This window comes from Acanthopagrus latus, chromosome 16, assembly GCF_904848185.1.
Source record: "Acanthopagrus latus isolate v.2019 chromosome 16, fAcaLat1.1, whole genome shotgun sequence".
NCBI classification, from domain to species: Eukaryota; Metazoa; Chordata; class Actinopteri; order Spariformes; family Sparidae; genus Acanthopagrus; species Acanthopagrus latus.
The window spans coordinates 10,713,882-10,740,572 of record NC_051054.1 but is presented as its reverse complement, the minus strand read 5'-3'; the positions used below and the strand labels follow the sequence as shown (position 1 = coordinate 10,740,572).

Genomic DNA, 26,691 nt, shown 5'->3' with positions numbered 1-26,691 from the left:
GAGCTAAACACTTCACATTCCACTGCAGGGTTAGAGGGAGGGGTTATGAACCAGGGAGAGGGGCTGGAGGTGAAGAGAATAGAGCTTTCTGTGACTGATTATATCACTTTGGGCTTCAGGATGTAGCCTAACATGCACTTAATGTATTATGGTCTTGTCAGTGCACATGCTGTGTGTGTTTGTGTGTCTGTGTGTGTCTGTGGTGGTGTGTCTCTACGTGCATGTGTGACATGTTCGGGCCTGAACTAAAATGTTGCAGCTGTCCGGATTTGTTTATGTCTGGCGGTGAGCTGTGTGAATCTGTTCTGTGAGCGTTCCTGCCCGTGTGTTGTGTGCACAAATGTACATTCAACCCCCCCCAAACAATGTGACAAGGTGCAGCAGTAGGCAGACTTTTATTTTAAATGAACAGCTCACCCCAATGTCAAAATTCGGTCATTATCCACTTAAAAGACCCCAATAAAAAAACTAATAATAACAGATTGATTTGAAACGTGTTATTTACACCCTCAACAAGTGGTCGGGTTTGTGCACCTACTGCAGTGATTCCCCATCACCCTGAGGATGAGAAGACGATGACTGAATATTCATTTTTTTGGGCTGAGCTGTTCCTTTAACAGGGGCAGTTGCTGATGTCAGCATCGTGGCACAGACTCGGAGGTGACATTGCTTGTGCCTGTCACAGAAGTGGCTCCACAGTAAGAATAGTGAACAGGGTGTGACCGAGTGGGTTTGTTTTGTGTTTTTTTTTAACATGTATTTCTGACAGCTCTGTCATTATGACATTCAATAGTTTGACAGCATTGTCTTGGATTACACTTTGTGACAGGGCACCTTGGAGGCAGCCTACAGCCACACATATACATGCAATGGGACCCAGATGTAGTAAAGACCCAGATAGTGCGCAGGATTTGTCCGTCTGACTCTAATGTAATAATGTTTGTTTCTGTTGTGCTGTTCATCCCCGTTCTCACCCCCTAGATGTGTTCCAGTCTCCTGTCTCCATGCTCAAACATGACTCAGACTGCTAACAAGCTTCTGAGATGAGTGTTGAGCGGTATCATGCGCCGGACTCGGAGTTGACTCAGCTTAACGCTCTACAACCCACTGTCTTTGGCTCCCTTTCCTCCCTCGGTAACAGACAGATTATTGCCTTTCATAGCCACGCGCTTCCTTTCATTTCCTGGGTGTGTGATTAGTTGCTAGTTAACTATCACAGTAATGAGCAGAGAGTTAATAAAAGATACACGCATGGGTGTGCCTGCAGAGACCTGCTGCAGGCAGGGCGGGAGCGCAAAATCTGTTCATACTTCAGCATATTTTCAGACTATACAAATGGTCTGTTATCTTGATGAAGTGTGGGAGGATTACGCTTCTGTAAAATTAGATTTGGAGATTAAAGTCCCCTCTTGTTGAGCAGTCTGAATATCTCAATTTTAGCTTGAGATCAAGGGGTATAGAGGGATCTTTAGAAATGCGTAGGTAACATACAAGTATTGCATCCCTGCAGTCCCAGACTGTTGAGTGTGAGGAAACACGCAGAGCAGGATGTATAAAACTTTGCAAGTGTGTATTCAATCATGAATATGCCTACACAGTCAATAAAACCCTGCTCGCATGGTGCAACATTCAACTCCCATTGTAAAGCTGTTCAAGTGCCCAGTGCCAACAGTTCGGCATAAATCGGTGCCAACACACCCTGATTTAACCTGATTTGCGCCAGTTTTCTTTGAGGGCTGCAATTATTCAAACAATCAATTCAAACAATTTAAAATGTAAAGATTATCCTGCTATTAGATCAGTCAGAATAACCATGCACGTAAAGAACCTTAAAGAGGTTGGCCTTAACAGATGATTGGTGGAGCCCTTCCACCTCCACCCCTCTACCTGTTTGTTGGTCATTTCTCCACAGCCCTCGTTGTCACAGCATGAGCAAAGGTGCCGCAAAAGCCCAGCGCCTGATAGACTCCAATGTCACTGCAGGGCCACAGGAGTCGTGTAGTCATGTCAGGCTGCATTAAGAACGTCAAAGTGAACCAAAGCGAGCATCCTCAGGGGTGGTCGGGCGAGAGGGAACTCGCAGTGGTAGTATTTTTCCTCTTCTGCCAGAGAGGAACCCTTAGCCTCACAAAACAAATTATGGTGATGCTTTTAAAACCGCTTTTAGAGATTGCATCCAGATTGGAAAACCTTGTAGGCATCGCGCGCCGTGTTCTTTAGTGCACCTGTTTTTTAGGCATCCATAAAGACTAGTGCTCGCCGTCATCTTGCGTTTGGCACCATCCATTAACAGCACAAAGCAGCCTGTGTTGTATTCCTCGCAGTGATTATGCACAGCTATATATTATGTGCTGGAACAGCCTAATGACTGGCTGCAGATGTTGGCATTGTACTACAGTATATTCATATCGAGACACGTATTGAACAGTGTAGGGAAAAAATGCCCTATTATATGAAATAGTACAAAATAAGCACCCATGCACATACACATGACAATTGTTTTTTCATTTTCTTTCAAGCTGTAAGTTAATCTTTTTCTGATTTAAGTTTTTCTGCAGCTAATATTTAACTTTTAGCCCATAACTGTGTGCCATCGTCTATTTTCTGTCTTGCACAGTGTGTTTTAGATGATATCACGAGGGTGCACCACAGCCGAACATCGTCAGATCCTACACACTGTGGATTTATTGCAGATTTTGGTGTAGAACCTTTTGCATGTTTCCTCAGTTTGAACTTGCAAAGGTTATATCTGTACATTCTATACCTTTTATATCGTGCAGTATTACTCTCTGCTTCTTGCTATGCTCTTTACTTGAACCAGCTGGGTGTCATTTGAATAAATGTTAGTGTCTTTTCAGAGAAGTCAGAACTGTTAAAAGTGTCATTTTGTCAGAATTGGCCCGGGGGTATCTTAGCCACTAACTGCTGCTCACTATGCCGGACAGTGACTAGCTACGGTTAGCAAATAGCTCAGTTAGCCTTGGACCTAACAGGCCATGTTAGCTAATGGGCACCCACCTGCAAGCATGAAGTGTTATTTAGTTTGTTTTTGTTCTGTAAAAGAGAGATTCAGAAGGTATACGGTTGCATTTTTCAGTTAAGTCAGAAAAACGGGTGTAAAAATGTTTCTTATCTAGACATTTTGGGTGTTTATCATTATGAATCCTGGCCTGATATCACAAATTTCCCTTTGAATACAGCTCACGCTTTTATTGTGAAAAAGCCTAGCTGTTACAGTGTTAGTGCGGTTATTATCCCATGCTAATAAACAAGGTCAGCTTCAAAAAATGGCTAGCTGATTAGTTAACTGTAGAGGCTGCATACAGCCAAACCCGAGCAAACACAACAACAACGCCCTCGCAAAGTGGGAACATTGTTGCGTGTCTTATTTTAATCGGGCCTATTAATAGGACATCTGATACATCAATGAAGGCCATAAATAAATGCAGCAGGTGTCTGCTTCCATGATGTAACCAAGGTCATGTCTATTTGAATCACGGTTACACAGCACGGTTATTCATTTTCTTACCTTGGACTGCTCATGTCAGTTAATCTGCCGCCTGTGATTCACGTCACCATGTCAAAGCAAATCATGTCTTTTTTTATTGGAGTCGTCATTGTGACAATAAGGTGTTTGAGAAATGATTCCCCCCCCCCACCCCAGCAGGCGGTTTCTACTGGAAATGCAGTATGACTTGGATGTGTCATCAGAGTGCTTGATTTTTTTTTTATTTATTTTTTTTTCCAGCTGCTGCCGTGTTCACAATAGCTAAAGTGTTGCAGTCCATGACTAGTCAAAAAATCAGACGTGGACACTGCGGTGTGAAGGATGAACGCTGCCTGTTGTAGGGACACTGGTAGTTTACCGTCTGACTTTTCTGGTCCTCTACCATGGCCTGAAGGAGGGGGGAGGGGAGCAAAAAATAAAGAAGGTGGTTTCTGTTAGAGTGGTTAAGTCAGCCTTGAAACAAATTGACAAGGCACTTGCGAAAAGGAAGCGACTTTGACAGCAGTCTCGATGAAATCGCAATCACACTTGTTTATCAGTTTCTGCTCGAGAGGAGGGCAAGGAAACTGCCTCTGTTTGAATGTTGATTACATCAGAACATCAGCGCTTGAAGTCACTCTAATGCAAAATTGTGGTGATCATATTTGTCAGATGAGAGTGTTGTTTTAGAAGCTGAAACCACAAAACATCAAGACGGTATTTATGAAACTTTTTAAAAAGATAGCTGATAAAAGCAAACTCTATGTCTACGCTATTGGCGAGCTTTGATAGCGAATGTCTCTTGTCCCCGCGAGCGAGCCACTTCCAGGAAGTTGATCTCAGGTTTTGATACTAAATTTTAAAGAGATTGCTGTTTGTGCGTGTTCGCAAAAGCAGCTCAAGTCTTTCAGATGCAGAGTCTCCCCCTTTTTTTTTTTAAAACAAGCGACCTTCACAACAAAAGAGAGGTTTGAATAAGACAGGATTATGCAATGAGAGTGAGAATGCAAGGACTTGTAAGTAAAACGCATCATGGTTTTTATTTGTTTGAGCTTGAAGTCGTCATTCGTGCATGTGCTGAGTGCTTTATTTGTCAGCGAAGTTCAAGACCACTTTTTTGTCAACTGCTCTGACGCTCTGAATATGTGTATCAGTGCTGTGTTTGCGACAGCAGAATTTATTAACGCTCGCCTGCTCCCTGTGGACTTTCTTCTTTAAATGTCAATACTGCAGGAGGTTTGTTTGTGTGTGCGAGTGCTGTTCGGAGAGGGTAATGCTACCTAAAATGTATTGCCTTCTCTCTGGAAGTTAATGACTGTCGCCCCTCGTAGCATCTGCGCCGCAGCAGAAGACATTAAACTCTGGTTCGGCTTCTTAAGTGACTGGCGATGAGCTGCTCTGAAGTATGATTCAGTTGCCACATGATAGTCCACTCAGTTATCGGACTACGGTAGTGCTGTGCTGACTGAAACTGGGCGGGAGCCGTTTTTATAGAAACCCAGATGTTTGGCCCCATTTGTAATTTAGTTTTTGTTGATGATATTTTTCCATTATTCATAAGCACTTCTGTTTTATCATATTTGCATATTTTTTGATATTTTTATGTATTTTTTGTTTCACTTTGCATGGAATAGTAGAAATATGCATTTTGCTCCCTGTATTCTTAATGGTTTAAACCTGTTCGCCACAGTACTGAAATAAAAGAAGATGTGCATGCCTCTTCTGGACCTGTGAGGAGTAGAAGATTATGATTATATTATAATATAATTAATAATAATTCCATGTGATGATTGTCCTGGCAAAAATAAGTGTGATTAACGGTGTTGGGTTTTTTTTGCGTTCACTGGACAAAGTAAGAAAACTGCTAGGTCAACAGTTGGCGTTGCATGCACATGATCGTCATCTTACTGGCCTGCCATAACCTTTGCATCCCCAGTCAAGGCAATAATCAACAGATGAACTGGTGATGAAAATAATCACTAGTCCTACCCTATCTCTTTATCTTTTGGCTTTGTGCATTGTGATTATGGAATCGCTGCTGCATAAGGCAAGAAGAACCTATATCATTTGATCGTGAAGAAGTGCCGTGACGAGGTTTCCAACGTGGGCGCCTCTCCTCGTCCGGTGCCCTCCATCTGTGCTGGCAGGACTGTCCCAATCTCTGCCTCCCCATCTACTTACAAAACATCACACAAGGATAATGGTATTGAAAGTGTCAGTCTGAATGGCATCGGGGGTCTGGCTCATTTGATTATTTTTTGATGCGGGGCCTGACGAGGAGCGACCAGACCTGCCTCTAACTCGTGCTTGATCGGACGATAAGAATCAGGGCAATAACAGCAAGTGGAAAAACAGCGTCTGTGTTCTGTCCTAGTGCGGCACTGGGTGGACTCTGCTGCTCCGGCAGCACTTTGGATGACGACAACGAGGGAACCCTGATGACGCAGACACGTACGCACATGGACACACACACATGCACCTCCTAAATGAGAAAAAGCAGCAAGGCTTGAAGATGCCCTCTATCTCTGCCTCTCCACCTCGCTGGCCCTCATCATTTCCCTCTGTACAGTACAGCATCCCCTTCTCCTCTCCCTCCCTCCGACGTTATCTTCCATCACCACTCCTCAGCACTCCTCCCTCAAGTGTAATTCATCATTATGTCTTGTAGTGCAGATAAAGCCCCGGCTATTTAACGATTTGTTGAGCGGGTGTCCTTGACTGCCCCGCCATGTTTCATCCCACTCGCTTTGTGTTCATGCTAAACTTTCGGAGCCAAACTTCTCTTACTTTGCTGCAAAGTTAGTCAGTCAGAAGTCAAGGACGGCCTCAAATCTTCTCGGCGGGAACACCTTTTGTCGGCTCATGAATGCTACTTTTTTTTTTTTTTCCCAGCGAGGTCACACAAAGTCTTGCGAGAAAGAGATGTTCGACATTGTGATGCCTGACTGAAAAGGCGTCCGGCAAAAAAACCTCTCGGTGAATAGCCCGAGCCGCGTTGGCTCATCTGTTATGTATAAACAACTGTGAGTGCTCCTACTCCTACATGGCAAGTTAGTCAGTTAACAAGAGTGTGGAATGGAAAATTAGCTTCATTACGCAAGCCGGACGGACTTTGCTCTGACACACACGATCTTCTGGTTACAATAGAAAAAAAGAAAACAAACAAATCCATTACCTAGCCTTATCTAGATGCAGGCACACGCGCACAAAAGCACACGCACACATATCATTTACATCTTATCAAGTGTGAGTCAGCGAAGTGTGTGTGTGTGTGTGTGTGTGTGTGTGTGTGTGTGTGTTTATGCACATTAATTGTGCCTCTCCAGAAAGATTTGAACACAAATTAAAATGGCTCCTTACTCATGGCCGCAGCTAACGGACCTTGTTACAGTGTGATTGCCTCCGCCGGCCCAGGAGCGGTTGTGTGGTGAGTGTGTGTGTGTGTATATGTTTGTGCGCGCATCTAAACCTGTGCATGCTCAGCAGTGCCCAGTGGAAGTAAATCAGTGATCGTTAATGATGTTTCTGTTCTGCACAGTTTGTTTAGCGTGTGTGTGTGTGTGTGTGTGTGTGTGTGTGTGTGTGTGTGTGTTGGGGAAGGGCTTGTAGCATTTGATTGAGGCGCCCGTCAAGCGGGTATCGCCTTATCTGAGTTTGTCATCAACAGAACCCTGATGATAATGGCAGAAGCTGTTGAGGTGGCTTGGGGTGATGGTTGGCACACAAACACACACACACACACACACACACACACACAGGCTGGGAGATGGTTTACAGCCCAATTACCCAGCCTGCCTCTGTGTTAGAAGGGGGCTCTAAATCTTTGGATTGTATTGTACACAATATATCCTCTGTTACTCTTTCGCTCTCCCTTCTGGCCCATCATCTGTATACAGTATTTCAGCTCACTGCTCTCTGTTTTCATGAGAAAACTGTTCAACTACATTTTATCTCTCTGTCAAGAGTTTCTCTTTTTTGCCTCAAAGGATTAATTGGGCTACAAGTGATCATTTAAGATCAAGTATTTTTTTTTTTTAATTGGTGATGCCACTCAACGAAGTTGTGACTGGAACGGCTCAACAACGTCCAACCTGGCAAGAAACACGAGCAGGGAGACCAACGACAAAAGTTGATTTATTTATCTAAATCGGGGGTACTAATACTCTCTCTCAAGCTCAGCGTGTGTCTACATGGACTGTAATATTGCACTGATAATCAACAAATGGCATAATCAGAGTTTCAAAAAATGCTGCATGTAACCACTTTGATCCAAAGAGACTGATCCAATCTGGCACGGTCTGAATAAATCTGTAATCAGATCGAAGGAGGTGATGTAAACCTTTTGATAATCAGCTTAAATCCACTCGCTTCTCTCTGGTTGGGATAGACATATTCTTTCCGCTCATGTTTGCCTCACCTCAGGCTGACATTAGGCGACGATGCCTCTGGGAGGGACGGAAACGAGGCGGCTGATGCAGCCTTTTTGCTGGAGTTGTTAAATGAGTGAAAGATCGATCGCCTCGATGGTCAAGAGGCTCGACACGACGAGTTCGTCAAACGAGTGTTTAAAAAAGGCGAACCATTAGGACGATGTAGCACAGATAGACAGTGTTATTACCACATGAATAGTTAATAAAGTAACAAATTATTTAGCTTTCTGATTCAAAAATCATGCCAGGGTGGTAAACGTTTTATGGCCCGGTTCATAATTTTGCAGCCAGCGGGGTGGAAACCCCAGAGGTAACCGCCGTGGAGGTAAATCTGAAGGTTAGTGCAGTCGAAATGTTGTAATTACCCATCATTGCATGGGAAATCTATGGGCGCACATAATCACAGCCAGCGTTTGAAGGAACTTCCCAGATCGTAGCATTCAGCTCGCTGAGCACAGCGGACTTGCACCAACAGATTTCACTGGTAAAATTACAAAAATAAAATCTAGATTCCATTATTTCCCCTTTTTAATATGACCACACTGTACCATGCGAGAGTGGGTTAGGCCAGACTGATATTGATTTAAATGAATGAAAAACCCAAATATAGGATGCAGAGTGGTTTGTGCCTGGATCCAGCATGACTGTGCACGTTTTGCACTGAGCGCGTTGGCTCCAGATATCAGTGGGCTCCATCGTCCTACAACGGACCGAAATCCTACTAGACTTGAACCAGATGCCCCTCAGACTCATGATCCATCCATCTATTCACATCCTTCCCCTCCTCCATCCATTCATGGCTGCTGTGGGCCCTAGTTGTCATGGTTACTGTGTCCTTGCTACAGCTAAGCCCTGATTGTGACTTGTGCCGCCAGGAGCAAAAAGGTTTATGAGAACACATATATGCATAGGAACAGACACACAGCGCCGCACATAAATCCTCACTGGTGTGCTCGTATGGATTTTCATTCATGTATCAGTTTAGCTTTTAAAGGCATATGCACACAAACACACACACACACACTTTCTCTCATACACACACACTTACGCAGACTCTGGTACAGTAGTGATTACACAGGCTTCTCTGACAGAGTCGGCACCATTAATCATCCAGTATGTCTGTGTGCGTGTGTGTCTCTGTGTGTGCATTGTTTTATAGATAAGTCTGTGCACTCCCAAATGTCCCTGATATTAGAGTCATAAGCTACGTTGCCGACCTTTGAAAGCCATCATAATACAATACTTCCAGAGTAAACGCGGATTAGTTCGTGCTCGTGCAGCGTGGAAGGTGCGGGGAGGATTCCGCCATCAAATTGCATCTCGTACAAGAGTTTGAGGGCATGAAGCTGCTCTGTTCGTGAGGATGGAGACTGGCAAATGTTACCGGAAAGCATCATGTGAAGAAAAAAAAAAAACGTTTCCTCTGTGCTTGTGTGTGCGTGGCCTTGCCTCTGGTACCACTTCTCGTCTTACAAAGAGGATGCTGGGAGGTGGAGACAGAGGAACACAGTTGCCATAGTTTCACGCTTCTCCCTCTCGACGCCGAGAAAGTAAAATATTCCAACCAGTTGCTCTCTGCCTGTATAGAAGTTCCATTGATATGGATGCCGACGGTGTTTGTTCTCTCTGCTCTGCCCCGTCTTTCCTCCTTTTGATTTAATAAATCCCTCTAAATCCCTCTGCAGCATTTTATTTATATTTCCATTTAATGGCTCATCTCTTTGGGTTAAAGTCTTGCATTTGTAGTTTTTTTTTTCTTTTTTGTCTCATCTGTTTCAGTTTGAAATGTTGCCCCCAGGAGCATATAACCTCTGACCTTTTGTTGCCTTGGCAGCAGTGTCATATGCAGTACAGGACATGAAAAATCCCATCAACAGCAACACATTGTCAGTTTATTTAGAGAGGATGATAATGCAATAGATCTGTTTATTCCCCCACAGATAAATATTCATTTTCGTTGCATCTCTGTGTAATACTGACACCTGAATGTGATCTGGAACAATAAAAATGCTCATGATTGTGCCAGTAGTGTGAAGTGTAAGGACACAGAAGTTTAGTTGAAAGCTGGGCTTCAGGATGGATTTTATTCGCACTGATTTAACAGAGTCTGATGTGGCCAGAGGCAGGGCTCCAAAGTTGCAACCAGCCACCAACCAAATTATGCTGGCAAGCGCTGGCTACACCAGCCCCATCTGTCGTATTTCCAGCAGCTTTGGCAAGTAGACACATTCACTCTTTTATTTCTTAACTTAATTCAGCAGCTGCAGAGAGCTTCACAAAAATGTAGATTTTTTTTTTTTTGCTCATTTGTTTTAATTTATTATGAAGAAAATCTAATTTAGTTTCCAGATTCTAGCCACACAAATCAGTATTATTATCAACAATGGATCAAATGAATATGTGTAATGAGGTACTCAGAGTTGGGGCTGACTGATTTAATTGCATCATCATTCAAGATTTTAGTGCAAATGATCATTTTTGATGATGATGGGATTTTTGCTGGGGTTTCCTTTGACCTGCCGAGCTCCAGGCCTGCTGTTTGTAGCAGTTGCACTGGTGTGCCTTAACTGTTTTTTCACCGGCACAAAATTCAGGTGCACCCAATCAAACATTTTTTATTTCATTTCATGACAAATTTTGTAAATGGTTGTAAACATAAATGCATATCTGTCTACATACCTAGCAGGTGTTTGTTAAAGATATCTGAAGTCTACATTTTTTTTATCTGACTGGCATTATATCAGGCACTTGGCTTCACATGACAGGTTTTTGGGTGCGCGCTTCACGCAACGCCTCATTTATAATAGTGTGTTGGGACACTTTTGGCCTGCAGCTCCTCTCTTCTCTCTCAGTTCATTGTTTTGGTTTTACAGACCTCATCTGAACTGTTTTGACTTGGTCTCTGCCGTCTCATCTCAACTTTGTACGGCTTTCTCTTTCTGATAACAAGCTTTCTGATTAAACCTGTGTAAACTGCCCACCTTGCACCAAGCAGCTGACAGGCTGGTGAACATAAGCCTTCGCTCCACTGAAGGTCATTCCAGGCCATAATTAATGTACATTCAATGCTGTGCAGTGATTTTTGTTTTTGCATGCTATTGTGACAAATCTTAACAGAATATATATATATATATATCTACTGTTAAGATTTGTCACAATAGCATGCAAAAACAAAAATCACTGCACAGCATTGAATGTACATTAATTATGGCCTGGAATGACCTTCAGTGGAGCGAAGTGAACAGGATGGTTAGTTGGCACTCATCAGGCCTCATTTGAGAAGAATGAGGGTGTGGCGTTTGCAGGCTTGTTGATATTTGCCACAAAATACTTGATCTCAGGCGGCCACGCGGACGTGTTGTGGAGCAAACAACAAGATAATCAATGGACGGTTAAGGAAAGACACACCAGTGTTTTGATTTATGTCTGTGAGTGTTTTTGAGAGTGCGTTTTTGGCGAGTGGTGCAGTTGATATTTAAGGAGAAGAGAACCGCGAGAGGGAGGAAGCAGGAAGTATTGACTTAGATATGGGTTTGCTATTTTGGACCTGCTCTGGCTGGTGTGAAGGGTTTGAACTCTTGGAGTGGGAACGGTTACGTGATGACGGGGAAATAAGATGGGACGGACGAGAAAGAAGCTCGGGTGAGGTTATTGTGTGTTCGTCCGCAGATCTGCAGTCTGCACGGTGATGCAGGGTGCTGCACATTTCCACTGCAGTCTGCCAGCTTAGCTTCAACTCCGATGACCTCATCTTTTGCATTACCAGCATCCACTCTTTCTACTCTTCCTCTGTCTCATCCATCTCTCCCACTTATCTCTCCACCCCTCTCCTTTTGTTCTTCTCTCTGATGCCATTTCTGTCCCTCTCTCAGACCGTCGCTGCCACTGTTGATATTACACAAGGCCATTATGGCCTCATGTCAACTGGCCCGGCGCTGAACTGCCTATCATCTTACTGCTATCCTTGCTGGTGCTATTAATATTACAGATGCCAACACAGGATTTCCTGTAGCATACTCGCTAATCCCGCGCTACCTCTGGAACACTTCCTCCACCCTCAGCTCGCCTGGCATTTGATACAAGGCAAGAATCTTGTGCGCGTCCGGATTCCTCGAACGATAATAAACACTCGCTGGTGTCATTCAGCTATCTCACACGCGGTGCAGTGTGTTGCCAGGTTTGGTTGGCATTAGTAATGAGCGTGATAAGTCAACTAGCCGATTAAATGTTGCCACCCTGGCTAGCTGGCACCAGAAATACTAGTCGCTTAATCATACTATCATTATTGATTTTATTGATACTGAATTACATATCAATTCATTCAACCTTTATAGAATTGGTTAAACTCGTGATTTGTCACGTGCATTGTGCATTATGGATGGTTTCAGGTAGAGAGGTGCTCCAGAGCCCTTGTTTGTGCGGCACAATGATTAGCTGACTGTTGGCTTCTAGGGTGAGGGGGGAGTAAGTGTCTTGCATGAAGCTTTTCAGAGATTCTTTTACCGTCAGTAACGTTTTGTCGCGTGCAACATTGTTAATCCCAGAGTTAACGTCTATAGTGTCCCTGTGTGTTAGATTATCCTCATCAGGCCTCTCCAAAGCTTTGTGGTGAGGCAGCCTCTTGCATGCGGCTCAGCTGGATAAGCTCTCCTGCAATGATACAGCATGCTGTCAATTTTCAGATAACGTTACATGAGACATCCCATTTTATATTTCACTTCCTGATAACTGCACAAGGCATTCCATTTACCTGATCACTGAGTTCATCTGCACCCGGGGCGAGCAGCCAAGCATTAGTGTCCAGTTCTCTTTAGCGTTGGCATCTTTGGCAACTTGCTCCGCTGTTGTTATTGCCAGGGGAATATTAAACAACATCAGACCGCGGAATCTGGAAAGGTACATGGATTGGTGGCACCAATGGAATATCAATATTGGATCGAATCCATCCGCCCAACATTCAGTTTGTTTACTGAAGAACGTGATTTAAGAGTTTCAAATGACCTTTAAAATGATATGCATTTTTTTTCAGGCAATGGTTGACCTCAGAAATTCAATTGTGCTTAACTGTTTTCAGGGAAATAAATCAATGGGAGCATGCCTAGTAAGCATCAATATGGTTTTTCTAATATCTAACTGGCTTTTGACCACAAATCTGGTTATTTTTACAATTTCCTGTGTGTATATATGTGTGTGTGTGTGTCTTTAGGGTGTGTGGATGCCATGGATGTAATTGGATGAGCAGATGAGACAGATGGCGCAGTCTGCTGAAGGACGGGTATTAACCCCAGAGGTGGCCTCCACCAGGGGTCACTACATGTTACCTCTTGACAGTGACGGACAATTTGTGACAAGAGGGGTTGAAGCTCTTGTCTCATCTCGCTGTGGGATAACAGTAGCTGCGCTGGTTAAGGCAGACATAATCACGTTAAGAAGTCAGGGATTAGGACAAGGAGTGTTTGCCACGGAGCTAGTCTTTGGGTCAGTCTGCCAACTTGTACCTTTTCTCAGTTTTTCTTTTTTTTATCACACTCTCTAAACCTGCTCCCCCATCTGCAGCACAGGCTCTTCCCAGTCCACTTCTCCTTCCACCTCTCTCGCTTGTTGTTGTTTTTTTTTTTGTTTTTTTTCTCCTGGCCTGTCAGTCACGGCTGTCACAGCAGGTCTTGCTCGAGGGCAAAAAAAAAAAAAAGCAAAAGTGAGAGAAGGAATGGGACGAGGGGTGGGAAAAAGGACAAGAACGAAGTTAGACAGATGGAGAGGCTGTTGGTTGAGATGGTGTGACGGTGGAACAGCCTGTTCATCAAAGAAGAATAAAAAAGATAATGAATGGAAAAAGAAACTAGTTGAATGGATGAGTCAGCCCTGCTCTTGAAAATGTATCGGCGCTCTTTGGTAGCTGCCTTGTTAAGCTGAAGAAAGGTGGGACGGTGTTTTGATAAAAGCAGAGAGACGCTCCTGTCCTGACAGATTTGGGTGGCTGCCTTCAGGCATGCCCGCACACTTGCGCACCGAGATACAAGTGTACCGACGATGACGCACACACAGATCCAAACTTCTTTCAGTAACTATAAACTACAAATTCCTGCATCAGTGAATACATATAGTCAAAATGTAGAGCTGTATGCATACACTCCTCATGTCAGGGTTAGCTGTTTGTACCATCTTACTGAGATTATCGGACATGTTACACCCTAATATATGTGAAAAAGTGTAAATCAAAAGGTCAAAATGTGGAGAAGCATTGACTATTTCTTCATATGTAGATGATTTATTAGCATACGACGCAGCAGCATTTCAGTTTAACCGCTTGATGGTTTTGATCCTTTTTTAAATTTGGTATTAATGTAGTTAAGAGCACTTGTAACACATCAATTAAGAGCAGTACAATATTCCACATTTAAACATGTTATCTAAACATGTTGGCATGTATACAGGGGTTCACACACCCAACCCAACTCCATCCTTAGACCCACTGACTACTAGGCAACCAGTTTAAACCGAGCCACCGTGACTTCTTATCATTCATCATTTTGATTCACTGTTTTGTCTGTTACATCAGCCAAATCTCTTTCGGTTTCTGGGCCGCTGGTCAAACCAAACAATCAATTTTTAAAGACTTTCTTTTGCATTCTGAGAACATGCAATTTTCTCACAATTTTTTTTGACATTTTGTCTATTAGAATTTAGCAAATGATCAGAAATAGGGTTGGCAGATTAGTTAATGATGTGAATTAGTCGGGTACATTTCTAAATGATCTTCGCAAATTCATGAACTATTGAAAAGGCTGGTAGTCACAACTTACAAGATGCTTTTTAAAGGCTGTTTTTATAAGAACAGTGCAGAAAGAGTTGATGTGTATTCTCATAGTGGAACGATTTCGACGCACTGAGTCTCTCCTTCGCGTCAGTCAATTATGTAATCACAGAATCTCATAGTCGGAGAGTAGAGTAATGCTGCAGAGTGCCTATGCAGTGTCTTTTACCCCCGTGTGTGTGTGTGTGTGTGTGGGTGTGGGTGTGTTCGCTCAGGCAGACAGTCTTCTGTTGTAGGATATTTGTTTTCACAGTAATGAGACTGGACCACGGTCGGTCGGATGGATGTTTAGACTGCTCTGTCTCCCTCCATGTACACTATTCATTTATGCGGCCCCGCACTCTGGACTCTCTCTCTCTCTCTCTCTCTCTCTCTCTCTCTCTCTCTCTCTCTCTCTCTCTCTCTCTCTCTCTCTCTCTCTCTCTCTCTCTCTCTCTCTCTCTCTCATTTTTTCTTTCTCTCCTGCGCTCTGTTCCGACTGTTAGAGCTGTCAGGCGTTTTGAAGATGTGCAGGTGCCGCTGCTCCCTTTTCCAGGAAAGACGAGAGGGCGAGAGCGCCGAAGACGAACGCTCTAATTGTCTTGTGTTCTCCTCCTGTTCAGTTCATGTCATCATGACAGGACACTCTGTCCGTCTCTCTTTTTTTGTCATGGGTCTCCGGTGTGCTGCTTCGAGACACCTAAACCTGTGTGACCATTTTTTCCTGCCGTGATTGGATAGTTTTTCAGCTCGACTACCTCCCACTTCACTGTCTGTCCTACTTTTTGTGTCCCTCGCTTTTAATTGATGTCAGGGCCTACAGTGAGAGCTGAGCTAACAGTGTGAGCATGCCCTTACTTGGCTAAAGCTCCTGTCTCAGAGCACCTTTCTATTGTGGAGGGCCCCGTCCGCCGGCCTGGCTGTAGACCTGCACTGGCCCCTTGTGTTTGTCACAGAGCATTACACCACGTCGGCCCTCTGACAAGGAGGTACTTGTACTTTGTAGCTGTCGAGCAAGCACGGGTTATTGAAGGTACAAGTACAGACTTCTAATAGCATTTGCCGAGCTTCTCTTGGCTCTGATTCGATGGTGACTGATGTCATGAAAGGTTTTTTTCCGGATGAGACTGACATTTTCAGGCTTATTTCCTCCCTTTCTCTGGGAGCTGCTGTGGTTGCCAGCAGAGGCTTGCGTGACCACACAGAGCGCCTAATTACGAGTGTGAATGTTTTGTTAAACTTCACATCAATGCAACACTCTTCCTCTGTCTTTTAAAGGTGCACTATGTAGTTTTGGGGAAGACATTTTAATCAGAAGAGAAAGGTCAGATTTTGTTTGTAACTAAATAAACTCTGTTTTTATTGTTGTGACTGAATAGTCTGAATAAACAAACTGACTTTAAAGTACAACACAATTTCACTTTCTTTATATTTGGCGGACCCTGCCACCTTCCTAGCGTCAAACAGTGTTCTGGGAACCTTATGTTTCCCCTGAGAACAGCTTGTTTAATCAGTTATGGAAACAGATATTTCTGAGTTTGTATTATTACCTCACTGATTGTAAATGTTAAAATGTTCAGTTTCAGTTTCCTCTCCACGACTACATAGTGCCCCTTTAAACACTCCTTACCCCAGCTGTTTTCTCTCCCAGTGAGAAAAACACTTCCTGAGCGCCACGCCGCTGCGCTGCAACCATTTCTATCCTCAACAAGTCTCCCTACAGCTCAGAAGTTCACTTCCCATTTTTCTGTTTGTGCGCTTGTGTGGGCCTGTGTGTGCTGATTACATCTATGTCATTGTGGTATTGCACTGAGAGAAGAGAGAGAGAGAAAAAAAAAAAAAGATGTTAGCTAACTCTGACACAGACGCTGTGTATTTGCAAGAGTGACACAGAGGCTCACTGACAGCAGTGTCATGGAAACATCTGGACACAGACATGTGGAGGCTCATATTCCGCACCAAGACGCGCACGAAAGAGGCAAGTGGCTGCATTCTTGTACCGTATGCATGTTTGTCTTTAACAGGCGATGTAAAGTGCAAGCGTCTTTGTTGGGTGTGGGTGGCGCCTGGGTGATGGATGTGTTGGTGGGGGGGACTGGGGAAGGCTTCAGGCAGCTGTGCGATATTTTGGGAGGGGAGGAAAGGGGTTTCCGTTTGTGATGCTGAGCTGCCGTCTTCCGAGCTGTCAAGTGTGCGGAAACGCAGGAAGCGACGCGTTTTTAACTTCCACCTCCTCAAAGTCCAAATTGCATCCTACATGGTTGGTCTTACCGGTTCACTGAAAGTCATACTTCTAGTCCTCCTCATGCTACGAGTGCAGTCAACCAAGGAAGTGTTAATCCACTTACACGCTTTATGTTGCAGCGCGATCCTTATCTACCAGCCTAGCATTCAGCCTGTGCTTCATTGCGGTGAATAGTCATAGCAAAACAACAAAATTGAAAGTTTATCAGTCAAACCGTCTGGATGCCTTGAAGGTGATTGAACTCTTAACATGGTGCACTGCATTGAAACATTCTCGGCATTAGAAAACCATCAAATGCACTCATCTCTGGGTGCTTTTAGATTTTAGATGTGTCCAGCCACTTTCATGTGCCTTCAGTTGGACAAGTTGAAATTGTTGAAATTAAAACTTTGTCAGAGCAGCAGTTCAGCTCACAGCTGCTAGCGATCATTCACACTCACACGCACGCGCGCGCGCGCACACACACACACACACACGTACACATGTTTAAATTATTAGCAGTAAGGAAGTGAGATCGGGTTAAGAATAGAGGAAGTGAGCAGTCGGAGGAAAGGGAGGTTTCCTGTCACCAGTGTGGCAACCATCACTATGTTGCCCTCTTTTTTTGTCCAACTCTATGAGTGTGTGTGTTTTGTGAGATGTTTTATCAAAAAAAAACAAAAAAACTAAAGAGTTGATTCTAAAGTGCAAGTCCACAAATGTATTTATATGCTATCTGAAGCAAGTCTGTGAGTTTTGGGGAGCACTGCTGCGTATATAGGGGGGAAAAAAAGTTCTGTAAGGCTCCAGAGCCAGTGATGACACTCAGTGGCTAATTTGCATTGTGGGTAATGTAGGCACCAGGTTTAACCAGGCACTCCTATAACACAGTTGGACTCTCCTCAGATCATCAGAATTGTTCGATGTAAGGAGTCGCATATTATGAAAAGTTTTAAATGAATAGCTTAATCTGATGGAATTAGATTAACTCAGACTTACATACAACCCTTGTCTATTTTCTCTATGGTTACATAGAAAGTTAAGCTGAAGTTTTTAAGTGTTTATTATTCAAATAGTATACATCATTTATATGCATTGACTGATCTTGATAGAACAAAACTTGAAGCAAAGGGGGCAATATGTTGAAATTGTTCAAAAATTAACTTAAAATATCAACAGTGTGTGAAGAAGTAGCAGTTTTGAAATGATGATGTCTTTGGTGATATGATGCCCCCTGTTTGTTTTGAGAATTAACCTGACAGGTTGCCACATCCTACATACTGTTATTGCACCTTTTTTTTAAATGTGACCACTTAGATTGAATTGATGTGATGAAGTCAGGTGGAAAAAAAATGTACATGCAATTAAAACACTGAGGCATTTTCATCTACCTGTAAGGATACTTGTGCATTTGTGCCCAGTAAAAGGGGGAGGAAACCTTCATACTGAAGTTGAGTTAGTGCAAAGCCAGATATGTCTTCTGTAACTTACTTTAACCTCTTCATCCCAACACAATCCCCCCCCAGAACCCGTCTCATATCACCTGGATAGAGAAGGAATTTGCCAATATGAAAGTCCAGGTAAGCTGTCTGACTACCTCCGCTGTACAGCTGCTTTATCTCATGCTGATCTGCAGCTCCTGCCTCCTTAAGCAAACACACTCCAGCTTACAGTTGCTAATGCATTTAATCCACTTCAGGCAAACGCACTTCAAATTGTTTTATTTGTTTCTCTGTCCTCTGGATATTGAATTCCCCAATCGCAAAATTGCTCGAATCAACCTTTTTTTCCCCGTTGAGTGTGATCTGCAATGCGGTGTGAAAAGTAGGCCTGCTTACAGCTCGATTGTGCCACTGTTTGGTGGAGAGAGAAGTTGACTCATGCACTGTATTTATGGGCGTGTAATGGCCCATTCTCTCCCGGCAAAGAGGAATTTGCTGCATGAAGAGCACTAAAAGTGAGAGATGGAGGGAAGGAAAACAAGTGAGAGGTGAGGAGAGCAGTTTGAGGAGACAGGATGAGCAGGAATAGACTGTTATGAGGTGGGAGAGGAGGACGTGCCTGGCCACAGGCAGGAAAATCTCTGTCATCATCATCGAGGCGGCGAGTCGGCGACACTGACGGGGGGACACCTCATCCTCTCTCTGCACTGTGGAATTGTGGGTGAAGGGAAGCGGGTTCTGGAGTCAAACCACTTTTGGAGACCAAGTGTTGATGTAAAAGAAACATGTTGTGACATGTATGATTTTTTTCCTTTTTTTTTTCTTTTTCTTTTTAGTGTACTGGGCCGGCAGAAAAGCAGTCTTTTTCTTGAGTATTTTCACCATTACCACCTCACTTCCTCGTTTTGGATCATTTAAATTTCAGTCTCTCTCTCTCTCTCTCTCTCTCTCTCTCTCTCTCTCTCTCTCGCTCTCTCTCTCTCTCTCTCTCTCTGAGCTGCAGATGTGTGTGTGTGTGTGTGTGTGTGTGTGTGTGTGTGTGTGTGTGTGTGTTTGTGGGACTTTGTTGGGTGCAGGACTGTGAGAATTAGTGCAGGCTCTTCCTTCCTGCCCTCTTCGGTTTCCAGTTCACTTCAGCTGCAGTCAGTCAGTCGTTCACTGAGGACACACGGGGCTAATCAGACCTACACAGAGAGCACAGGAGTGACAATGGAGGAGACGACGAGGATGAAGAGTTAATAAAAGTCCCAGCAGAAGGCCCCTGCAGAAGGCCTCTGCAGAAAGAACAGATAGGAGGGCAGCGGCTGAGAGGTCTTTCCATATTTACTCACTGCCCACAGAAACAATCTTGATATGAGTGCACGAATGAGTCTAAAGAAAACTCGCGGTGAGACGAGGTGAGGCTTTAGGATGATTTATATGAGGCAGAGCGATGTTTGGCTTGTCACGGACGTGGGTATGACGATAAAGCAGAAGTTCGGGCGATGCTGAGATGGACAAGGACAAGAAGAAGTTCAACCTGACCCGCTTGCTGAGCATCTACCTGCGCAAGAAGAACAAAGCCCTGGCCGGCAGCCCAGTTCACTTCAACAGCTGCAAGCCAGCAGCCGCAACAGGCACCGACTCTTTACCTGCTCCAAGGAACCACTGGACGGTAAAGTGATGCCAACTTGTCAAACCTTGAGTACTCTCCGGCGAGCTGTCGGTGGCGTAGAAGTGGGTTTTATTAGCGCAGATGAGTTTTGGTGCTTGCCGTTACCGGTTGTTGTTTGGGAACGAGGTGCAGCTGAACGCCTGCGTGTTCAATCAGCTTTGGTTTCCTGTTGTCAAATAAGGTCCTACGCTGCGTCGGCCTGTGGTGAAGGCTGTTGACAGCGTGTTGTTGAAGGTTGAGCATTGCTCTCACCACTGACTGATTAATAGATGCATTATAGAGTTAAGGGGTGCAACTAATGATTTGCTTTTCTGAATCGATTAATCTGACGTTGATTTATTTATTTTTTTTTCAGGGAATCAATCAACAGTTTTATCTTTGAGTTGTCAAAAAATAGTGAAAAAATGTCCATCACAGACTTTTTTTTTAAAATTAGATTTGTCACCAAATGTTCACACCAGAGAAGCTGGAACTGGAGAACGTTTGTCGCTTTTGCTTGTTAAATGACCTAATCGATTTATGATCAACAATCAAAACTGCTGTTGATTAATTCATGGCCTATTCATTGGCTTGATCATTCGGCACTAATTCGATTTAGAAAATATGAGGAAATGATAAGAAATGCTGTCAAATATGTGAATCTTACTAATATACTTTTAATGAAGTGACTAGATCAGACATTCCAACACTGCTTTTAATGGTGTGATATCAGCAGCTGATTAAATGTGTCTTATACAGTAGGCTGCCACGTAGATTGAGCGCCTGTTGCTGAGCGTGCACGATCATGAAAGATGACAATGTTGTGCATTGTATCTACAGAGTACAAACTTTGGAACGGGCGAGGTGTCCTACTTTCTAGTCCCATAAGTAGCTGTGAACCTCCTGGGTAGTGAAAAACATGTTCTCGCACCAACCGCACTGTCGAATTTTAAAATGCTCCCTGCAGGTAACTACGGTGCTGTGCCTCGCCGTGGGCCTGGGGCGGGAAGCTCAGGGGGTTATGAGCTGCAGAGAACTGAAAAAAAAAGGTCTTCAACAAGAAACTTGATGTTGTTGTTGTTGTTGTTGTTACTTTGATGCCTTTCTGTAGGGTGTTGGATGAGTTGTGGGTGGAGGCTGACACCAGGTCAACTCTGAGAACAGAGTGTTGTCAGTGGTGCCAGGGGCTCCACCCTGTGAAGAACCCGAGAGGTTGTCTTGAAAGTATCTTGCGGTTACATAACTTCTGTCCAACAACATAAAAAAAAAAAAAAACCCACTGGAGGCAGTAACCAACAATTTACTGTCACTTGCTTGTGGTGTTGTCATGATCCCTAGAAACTACTTAAGAGGCACATTTACAAGCACAACTGGGTGCAATCGCTCATTCTCATGCACGCACGTCTCACTTTATACTGTGCTTCCTCTTTCTGAAGCGTTTTATTAGTTACAGTAGGAGACACACCTCTTAAACAACGACCCCGTTCGCTCTGACATTGTCTGTCCCACCCACAAACAGTATTCTCACTATTTTAGCCATTTTGTTCTGTTATTGCTGACTGGTTTATTTTACTGTCCCCCTCTGTTTTGCACTCTTCAGGAAGATGGAGACATCAAGGAGATCAACATCACCCATGTTGTCAAGGAGGGCTCAGAGAAGGCTGACGCTTCTCAGTTTGAACTGCTCAAAGTTTTGGGACAGGGATCCTTCGGCAAGGTAACACATACTCATTCTGCTGCTCCCTTTGTCAATTTTCTTTTCCTTTTACTCCCTTATATGCCCTCTCAGACTCCATTTACGTCCATTTACGCTCAGCATTAATATGCGTCTTAAGTGATCTAATCGCAGTAAAAGTGTGAAGACACCCAAGTGCACTGAGGAAGCACTGTTTCAGCTGATTTCACCCACAATATCACCAGGCCAATCACCAAAAAAACAACTTTAAGAGGTTTTGAGTGAGGAGTAACTTAATAAACTTTATTAACATTGTCCCCACTATTTGTCATAGTGATGTATGCGTCACTTGAGAGGCATTACAATGTCAGGTGAGAACTGACCAACTATAGAGCTTTCCATCTGTGATCGGACCACCCAAGCCCAGTCTTAATCCCAGGTGTAAACAGGCTCACAACCCCTGATCTGACCTAAGATGTTTTTTTTGTGGCACCTTTGTTCGGCTCGCTGCAGGTGTTCTTGGTGCGAAAGGTGACCCCTCCCGACGACAACCAGCTCTACGCTATGAAGGTCCTCAGGAAGGCCACACTCAAAGGTGAGCCGCCCTGTGATGTGGTGCAGGAGAGTCGCTCTGCAGCCGATCTCACATCTGATCGTCTGTTAGGAGGGAGCGTTTAAAATGATCATTTGGTGCAACCCTGTATGTATTTCCTTTTGTAAAGCTGCGCCTCTCTGAGCCCCAGGTTCACGTGGGATCAATTCATGAAGCTTCCTCTCTTGTGGTGATTTCGTGTTCTCTTTTCAAGTGGCTGTGCCCTCGGCTTCATGTAAGAGGGTGTATGCTTTTCCTGTAACTCGGAGAACTGTAAAGTGGAAGTATGCAAGCTTGATGAGACCACCACAGCTTGTAGCGGTTTACTGTTTTTTGGGGTTTTTTTGTTGTTTTTTAATTCTTTTCACACGTTATCTTGATAAACATCAGGTGCAGCAGATTTGTTTGCACATTCCTCTATCTGTACATGTGGTTTCGTTCTTAGTGTGCAGGTGTACAGATTTCATTTGCATGGTTCAATTCTTCCTTTGTTGAGCACAAGCGTTTATCACGGTGCAGTGTAGGATTACAATACTGGGACAAAGTGATTTATTTACCTGCTGGGGAACAGCGAAAGACAACTCATCAACATGCCGTGTGTGTGCACACCGGAGAATCCACTGCAGTTTGTTCTCGCAGCACTTAGTTCGTTTATTTTGTCGCATTTTTCATCCCGAACTTTATGTCTGACAGCTCCAGAAAACTTGAGTTACTGCGACTTGCCTCAGAGTGCAACCCAGCAGCCTCTACAATTATGAATCATGGATTGTGCCGCCAAAAATACATGTTTTCTTCAACCTCATTTGTCCGTGCCGTTGCTGAACCAGATTGAGCAAAGTGGAAAAAACAGAGGGCTCTGCAGCTACTTTTCATTTTCACATCCAGCATCATGTTTTCAAGTAATGCTTTATGTGTTCAGGTTTTATAGATTCACACTAAACTAAACCCTGTGTGCCTGTTCCTCCTTCAGTGAGAGACCGTGTGAGAACCAAGATGGAGCGAGACATCCTGGCAGACGTCAACCATCCATTTGTTGTCAAACTGCACTATGGTGAGTCGGCCTGAACCTTTATTTCCAAAGCTGGGGGGAAAAAAAAACAAAGTTGTGCTGATTTAATACCGTCTTATTGCTTCAAATTCCAGACATTTTTCTCAGCCATTTTTCCTGGTGTACCGTTGAATCAGACTTGATTGAAACCTTTGTTTATTTGCAGCATTCCAGACTGAAGGGAAGTTGTACTTGATCCTGGACTTTCTCAGAGGAGGAGATCTCTTCACTAGACTCTCCAAAGAGGTGAGAGCAAATACATACACCGACGTCGCTGCAACAAACGGATACGTTTGCTGAATTATGAAGTCTAAAAAATTGGCGTTTTTTTTCAAGGGAGTCTGCCAGCTTTCTCCTTGGGTGTCAAAGTAGTAACCTTTATCAGTTACTGCATTTGTTCAAAGGGGTTGTTGATACCGGGTCCGAACCGCCTGTCTCACTCACCCTCCTCTCTGCATGTGTCTCCCAGGTGATGTTCACGGAGGAGGATGTCAAGTTTTATCTAGCAGAGCTGGCACTGGGACTGGACCACCTCCATAGCCTGGGCATCATTTACAGGGATCTGAAACCTGAGAAGTAAGAGCGGATTGGTCATGCTGAACGCACCGTCACAGAAGACACGGACCATTCATATATCCACAAAGCTAAATCTCAGGAGAATAACTCCACTACAGTACTGAGGCATATATGTTCTTGTAGATTTTATGAAAAAGCTCTTGTCCCCGCTGCAGAGACCTTTGATTTAGAATGACCTAATAAGAGACGCAGTAGCTAAAAGCTTGGATTTTTTTACATTAAGTGCTCAGATGTAAAGCAAAACCTTTCTCCCGAATTAGATGTTATTGTATTTCACTTTAATGGCATCCGGCGGAAGTTTAAATTTTCACTTTCAACATTTTACAGAGATCTATCCTCCACATAATGTGTTGTGCGTTTCCCCTTGGGCGCAACAAACATTACGAGTGCAAACCCACCACATTAAACATTCGCAACACCTTTTTTAACATTTTTTTAAAAACCCCTCCGTATTTACATCTGCTCGTGGTCTTGTTCTTCTCCATTTTAATTCATTTTTATGGTTACATTACTCCCAGCAGTTATTGATGTGCATTGCTCAGCCTCCGCACTTCCCCATTCTCTTGGTGCGCATACAAACACAAGAGACAAACCCAGTTATTGGAAAACAAGCCTATACCTGTTCTGTTAGTCATTAGCATACCTTTAAGCTGAATGTGCAGCGTGTGATGTCCAGTGATTAAACGTCCAACAATGTTTTTTTTTTTCAGCATTCTCCTGGATGAGGAGGGACACATTAAACTCACCGGTGAGTCTCCTGCTTCTTCCCTCACAACCAGTACACACACACACACACACACACACACACACACACTTTCCTCCTCTCTACATTGTTGACCTTTATTACTCATGGTGGGGAAATGGCCTTATCTCACCAGCTCCAGATATGAGCCTGCGTGTTAATTATTATACTTTATCGTTCCTGTTTATCTCTATCGTCATCCATAATCCACGCCATTTATTTACCCTTTATGCCGCCACTGAACCAAAGGTGACGGTGGGAGATTATAGAGAGGAAAAAGGTACAATTCGTGCTGATGAAGACAAGTGCCGACTGCTGAAAACGCTGGATTCATAAGCGAAGATAGTCCAGCTGCAGATTACAGTAGTCTTTATTATGTTTTATACATTTGGGTGAAATTGACGACGTATTGTTAACTGTGTGTTTGTGGTGTGTTTTTCCAGATTTCGGTTTGTGTAAAGAAGCCATTGATCATGAGAAGAAAGCGTATTCCTTCTGTGGTACTGTGGAGTACATGGCACCGGAGGTTGTGAACAGGCAGGGGCACATCCACAGCGCCGACTGGTGGTCATTTGGAGTACTAATGGTAAGCAGTGGTTGGTGTTTTCCCAAGTACTGCGTTCAAGTGCACTTAGGAAGTACCTGTGCTCTACTTGGGTACTTGCATTTCTGTTATGATATACTTCCACTCCACTATAAATATTTACAATATTACTTATTATTTTTTGTTTCTGTATCGGACAAAGCACTTACACGTACATACAGTATAGATCACGGTTGTAATTTCTGTCTCCCAGTTTGAGATGTTGACAGGAGCGCTGCCATTTCAAGGGAAGGACCGCAAAGAAACCATGAACCTGATTCTGAAGTGAGTATTCTTTAGGCAGAGGAACTAAACCCGGCACAGGCGACCAGCTGTCACAAAGTGTCGCTGCTGAAAAAGAACGCGTCTCTTGATATCTGGTGAAATAATTTGAGCTGCGTGTTGTCTGTCTCTGCCTGCAGGGCGCGGCTGGGAATGCCTCAGTTCCTGAGCGTCGAGGCCCAGTCTTTGCTCAGGGCTTTGTTCAAGAGGAACCCCGCCAACAGACTGGGTTAGTATCATCTCCTGAACATGATGTTCACAAATGGAAAAGTATACACTTCAAGCTGCTGTTAACTGTAGCTGTATATTACAGGATCTGGTGCTGATGGCGCAGAGGAGATAAAACGTCATGGTTTCTTCTCCACCATTGACTGGAATGTGAGTGTTTTGCAGTCAAGGATATTTTATTGTATGCTCAGTAACAACTGTCAGGCTGTGCGTGAGGAAAACCTTCAACTATTGAATCCTTTTATTTTCCCTCAGAAACTCTTCAGAAAAGAAATGAAGCCTCCATTCAGACCAGCGGTGGCGCGTCCGGATGACACCTTCTACTTTGACTCTGAGTTCACCTCCCGCACCCCTAAAGGTCAGACATCAGTCTGAATGTCCACCTGGTGCTGTTAGATAAGTAGACTCCATGTCTGTTTCCTCTCTCGTGTATTATTTATTCATCATTATTTTTCAATACTTCCCTTATCATCTTCTAGACTCCCCCGGCGTGCCACCCAGTGCCGGCGCTCACCAGCTCTTCAGAGGCTTCAGCTTCATTGCGTCAACTCTGCTGGAGGAGGAAGGTTCAGAGGAGCCGGTCAAGCCTCAGCCGCACCCAGTGGTCCAGGTCAGACTTGAGTAATCTCTTTACTCTGTCTTGAACTAGGTCATGTGGAAGATAAGACAAAGTCTTAGACAAAGTCTAAAAATCTAGGATTTTCCCTCCAACGCACCTGAAGCATTTAATTATTGAAGGATGACTGATCCACACTGAGCTATAGCAGTTTAATTATTCTCACAGTTAGCTGTCATTGGTGGTGACATGAAAGAGGGAAGATGTGTGTGAGGCAGACAGGGAGAAGAGAAGGCTTAACAAAGGTACGTATCTTCAGATCCGGTTTCATGCCTGCCAAGAGCTGTAATTAACTCCGTGTGCAGGATTGAGAGGGTGATAGTTTTACTATAGGAAAAAC

General features: G+C 43.9%; 1 protein-coding gene across 4 annotated transcripts in view; it reads left to right on the top strand.

Annotated features, from left to right (window-relative positions):
• rps6ka1 (ribosomal protein S6 kinase a, polypeptide 1) overlaps window positions 1-26,691 on the top strand; it is a 50,641-nt gene that overhangs the window by 19,742 nt on the left and 4,208 nt on the right. The window contains exons 1-14 of one of the 4 annotated variants that reach the window (XM_037071427.1): window positions 16,497-16,688; window positions 18,461-18,514; window positions 21,610-21,726; window positions 22,198-22,279; window positions 23,247-23,327; window positions 23,491-23,570; window positions 23,794-23,900; window positions 24,611-24,648; window positions 25,086-25,228; window positions 25,440-25,510; window positions 25,648-25,736; window positions 25,821-25,885; window positions 25,991-26,093; window positions 26,215-26,345. In XM_037071427.1, the coding sequence (XP_036927322.1) occupies window positions 16,647-16,688; window positions 18,461-18,514; window positions 21,610-21,726; window positions 22,198-22,279; window positions 23,247-23,327; window positions 23,491-23,570; window positions 23,794-23,900; window positions 24,611-24,648; window positions 25,086-25,228; window positions 25,440-25,510; window positions 25,648-25,736; window positions 25,821-25,885; window positions 25,991-26,093; window positions 26,215-26,345 (1,203 nt within the window). In that variant the 5' untranslated portion in view covers window positions 16,497-16,646. Of the gene's footprint in view, window positions 1-16,496; window positions 16,689-18,460; window positions 18,515-19,443; window positions 20,031-21,609; window positions 21,727-22,197; window positions 22,280-23,246; window positions 23,328-23,490; window positions 23,571-23,793; window positions 23,901-24,610; window positions 24,649-25,085; window positions 25,229-25,439; window positions 25,511-25,647; window positions 25,737-25,820; window positions 25,886-25,990; window positions 26,094-26,214; window positions 26,346-26,691 lie in introns of those variants that run through there. The other 3 variants (XM_037071424.1, XM_037071425.1, XM_037071426.1) reach the window with 3 other exon arrangements.